The 4659-nt window shown below is 35.2% G+C and overlaps 1 protein-coding gene across 13 annotated transcripts in view; it reads left to right on the top strand.

Moving 5' to 3' along the window:
• Cep170 (centrosomal protein 170) overlaps positions 1 to 3622 on the top strand; it is a 166401-nt gene extending 162779 nt beyond the window's left edge. For 7 of the 13 annotated variants that reach the window (XM_023710249.1, XM_023710252.1, XM_023710250.1 and 4 more), the window contains one exon: positions 1364 to 3560. In XM_023710249.1, the coding sequence (XP_023566017.1) occupies positions 1364 to 1653 (290 nt within the window). In that variant the 3' untranslated portion in view covers positions 1654 to 3560. Of the gene's footprint in view, positions 1 to 1363 lie in introns of all 13 variants that reach the window. The other 6 variants (XM_004626835.2, XM_004626836.2, XM_004626837.2 and 3 more) reach the window with 4 other exon arrangements.
• The last annotated feature ends 1037 nt before the right edge of the window (positions 3623 to 4659 follow it).

The following is a 4659-nucleotide window of genomic DNA, read 5'->3' on the forward strand; positions in this document are numbered from 1 at the left end:
ATACAAAGTAATATGCTAAAAGGTGTTTTGCTCCAAATGCCTTCAGGGCAGGTTTGGGGATCAAACCACAGCAATCTGAGCCTGACTGCTTTGTTGAGGCAGCCACTTAAAGAACTGAGCTAAGGGGCAGGCCACCACTAAAAGGTGTTTTGATAGCTGATAATGCTTACTGATAAATAACATTTCAACAAAAATTTTATTGCTAGTATAATTTCAAATGAACTTATATTCTGGTAAATAATAGTTGCTCAGATGTCCCTCAAGATGTGAGTGCATGTTGATTAGGGATTAGAAGAGGAAGGAGGAAAAAATGAGTGTTTGCCTCCTAAACTTTGACGAAGACATTGTTTTGGTTCATGTCAAAACTAGACGATGTATTAATTCCTTTGTGTTGACCCAGAAGTCCCTAGTGGTATGACAAGCAGGTTTAAGAGCCATCTAGTAATTCCACTTAGTTTCTATTGATTGTATAGTAGAGGCATTATGTGTTGGTTCTAAGACATTCTTACTAACCTTTATTCAGGCCCATCATCCCCAAAGGCTATGATACACCCATAAGTAAAAGTGGCTTGCTGACATGGTGACTATTAGCTGGTAGGATGGAGGCCTACTTTTGAAAAGGCTTCTGAATGCTTCTTGTATCTCTGGTGCTTTGTTCTTCTGGCTCCTTACTGTTCTGATATAAATTGAAAATCACTGCCTGAAAACTTCCCTTGTCCACTCACAGGTCTTTTGGATCAAAAGCTGGTTTTAGTCTTTTACCAGCCTTTTCTGTGGAGGTAGCCAGCTCTCTGGCCAGTTGGTGCCGCCCTGGGATATCCATGTCTAGACTATGAAGAAATGTTATATAGCTCAGTAGTATGCACAGTGTGTCCTGGAGCACTTGCCCAGTGAGAATGGCAGACAGCGCTGAAGGATGCTGTTCTGGCCTTCAGCCTGGAGAGGGCTCTGAACCCCTCTTTAGCAGCTAGACCCTGACTTTCCAACTGATAAGTAGGGCTAGTAGTGTTCATTTAAAATCAACCAATATTTTCAACATCAGAATAAGAAAAGCAGTTCTCACAAAGATCTTTCTTAAATTCCACATCTCTACAAAAGTCTTATTATAATCCATGAAGTGCTTATAAGTGACCCAAGTATGACATAGGAAAAGCATTTAGTCTATATAATATGCAATATAGATTAGCTACAGAATCATTAAAATTAGATTTTAAATACAATATTGGAAGGATTAGCCATGTTTAAAATTGCATACACCCTGAGTATCAAATATCCATCTCATAACAATGTATCCAAATTTGACTGCATCTAGAATTATATCTTTATTTCCTCTGCTGCTTTTTTTTTTTTTTTTTTCCTTCAGCTATCAATGCAATGATTGACCCAGATGGAACTTTGGAGGCTCTGAATAACATGGGATTTCCCAGTGCTGTCTTGCCATCTCCACCGAAACAGAAGTCCAGTCCTGTGAATAACCACAGCAGCCCGGGTCAGACACCAACTCTTTGCCAGCCAGAAGCTAGGGTTCTTCATCCTGCTGCTGTCTCAGTCTCAGCTGAGTTTGAAAATGCCGAATCTGAGGCTGATTTCAGTATACATTTCAATAGGTTCAACCCTGATGGGGAAGAGGAAGATATTACAGTACATGAATGACTTTCTCTTGATTGTTGAAAAGGAATTACCTGTGGAATCACTAGGAATATTGGAAGCACCATAGTGTTGATACATAAAACCAGGCAGCTTGATCAACTGTAATCTTATTATCCCGGTCTTCTTAATTTTATTTATTTATTTTTTTTACCTATAATGTAGTGTCTTATCAATCTTTTCAAACCACTTAGATAACCACTTGATGCACACATAAGGAAAACAGGTTGTGACAGTTCTGCCTTTTGTGGTTTTATGATTTTCAAACTGAATTATATCATTGCATCATTTCCCTTCATAGATCTTTGTTTTTTTTTTTTTTTTAAGCCATGCTGTGACCTACAAGCAAACTAAATGTCCAACATTTCTGAGCCCCCATGACTTCTGTGCCAAGCTGCTCCCTGAAATGGACTTCCTCTTCACCTGTACAGATTTTTAACATTCTATTTGCTTCTTAGTAATAGGATTTTTATTAGTACTCATTACTGTTGGATACGATGACAGATTGCTCTCTAGTAAAGCAGACCTTTCATAATAGTCATCTGTCCTAAAATTTTCCAACATAGATGTGATTTATATAACTTTGTTGCTACGTAACTTGTCTTGGGATTTACGGAGATTATTATGTTTGCACTAAGATTTACTGGGAGTGGTAGGCGGACATATCTATATATATCAATAAGGACTGTCCTTTTTTTGTACATAGGAAATAATACTGTATTTGTTTTAACCCCACAGTGTTTTACTCCACTTTCAAAAAGATCAATTTGGCACCCTTTTTCAACTTTTTTTAAATGGAAATAAGATTTTGTCTCATTTTAGATTAAATGATAACTAGAAAGATTGAGCTAGACAGTTTAGGTGGAGTATATTTTTAAAACTAAGAACACATATATTGGTCTGTGTTACCAAGTTTATATGTGATGAAAAAAGTTCCCCTCGAAATGATCATGAAATTAAAATTTCTTCACTAGGAAACTTGGAGAACCATTAGTCATAAGAATAGTTGATAGATTCACTCTCTAGCAATGAAATGCTTCTTCTGTATGTTTCCCTGTAGGACCCAATAGTAAATCCTGTCTCAGTCTTAACATACTTATAAGGACCCTGCAATACAAAAATGACAAAGGCTTTGGGCTTATGCTACTAAACAGGAAGCCTATGAAAAATATATTCTATAAACTTGGTTTTTCTTTTCTTTCCAGTAAGTTTATTATCTGGATAAGTGTAAAATGAAATAATTATCTTTGTGTTTCCAGAACACTATAATTTGGGTGAATTTTAATTGAGTTATTAGTAGACCTAGATTTCCCCTGCCTTTATCAATCTGTAAAAGTTAAACTACAACTTTTATCAAATGGTCTTTAATATTTCAGCAGTAACCTGGGCTACATTTGTTTTAAAAAACACAGTAACTTACACACCTGTAAACTACAGGATTTTTAAAACCCTGTACTACTAAGTCAGTTAATAAAGATGCAGAATCTTTTTGAAGAGTTGTAAAAACAAGTCTGTTGTATAATGGATCTATTATTTTTCTTTAAATTAAAAAGTAAATGAACTGTTCTCTTTATAAAATGAAATTCCTCATTCTGTCTAATAAGACAAAAAACGTTTTAAAGAACATGAAAGATAACAAATGCTTCAAAGGAATAAATAAAACAGGGTCAACCATTTTTAAGAAAATGTTGAACAAAATAATCACCATTGTTTCCTCTTTTATTTAATGTTTGGGTACTGATTATATCCATATGGAAGTAGACAGTAAGGAGTTCAGGAAAGTATTAGGATCTATTTACATTATTGTTTGTTTACACAGTTCTGTTCAATTATAAACATTTGGCCTTTTACTATGTTATTTTTATTTTGTATGAATACATTATTCTCCTTATTTATTTTTGTTACATTTATTACTTATGTTATTTTGGTATGCATTTACAACTCCATTTTTAAATAAAGTGTTTCTGGAACTTTATGCAATGATTAATTTTATTTCTTCTACTGTGACTTACTAATACTCATCAATTTACCAAATAACAACTTACAAACCATTTTCCAAGGCTTCTAGCTGTAATTCATATGTGATTGCATTATTTTTCACTAAGGAAAAAATATTAGCAAATCATTGTAAATATAATTAGCTTAATACTCTGATGTAATATTTACAAACAAGATTTTTATTTTTAGCCAGCCTTGGATCATCAGCAAGCTTTGTAGCTATATGTTTTTTTGGGGGGTATAAATTTAAAATATCTTGGACATCATAAATTTGACAACTGTCAGTTGAGCCTGATTTTACTTCATCCTGTCATTCAGGTGAAGAATCTTGAATGTCTCACTATTACTAAACACTCCCAAGTTTCGCAGCTTGACCTTTGAGACTTTCCACAGTTCAGCCCTTGTCTCATGTATGTGTATGGGCTTCTGTTCCTCCCTTTCCTGCTTGTCTACAGTCCTTCCATTCTTCAGGGTCTCAGGCCTCTTCATACAGCTTGTTCTCTGTGACTGCACCGTAGCAATGGCTGTGCCATGATGTGTGAACATGTTCCTTCCCTTCTAACCCCTGAAATCATCACTTTCTGGATAGAGCCTACACTGTAAAAATTTTGTGGCATTTTACTTCCGTCATGTCCTAAGATTTGCTTGCCGTATCTGTATGAGGATTCCGAGTTTCTAAAAGGAAACTCATTTTAAATGCTTGAGATCCAGACTCATTTCCTATTAGCTATAAAATGAATTCCTCTATCTTCTGGTCCACAAAACTGAAGATCCTGTTATCTAAATCTCTACCAGTTCAAGTGCCTCTCTGCAACATTTTTCCTTGAAAAAAAGTTTCTCTAATATTTTGTTATGTAGTCTTTCCCTCCTGTTCTCCTAACACTTTGGATTCAGTTACACCTCAGAAATCAGATCTCCTGTACAAATATGTACAATACCAAGTGCTTAACATTTAACCAGGTTCCATTCTGATCATTTAAGGTCCTTCTTAGCCTTGAATAGAAACAAAGCGCT

The sequence above is a fragment of the Octodon degus genome, unplaced genomic scaffold, assembly GCF_000260255.1.
Source record: "Octodon degus isolate 3935 unplaced genomic scaffold, OctDeg1.0 scaffold00017, whole genome shotgun sequence".
Taxonomy (NCBI): domain Eukaryota; kingdom Metazoa; phylum Chordata; class Mammalia; order Rodentia; family Octodontidae; genus Octodon; species Octodon degus.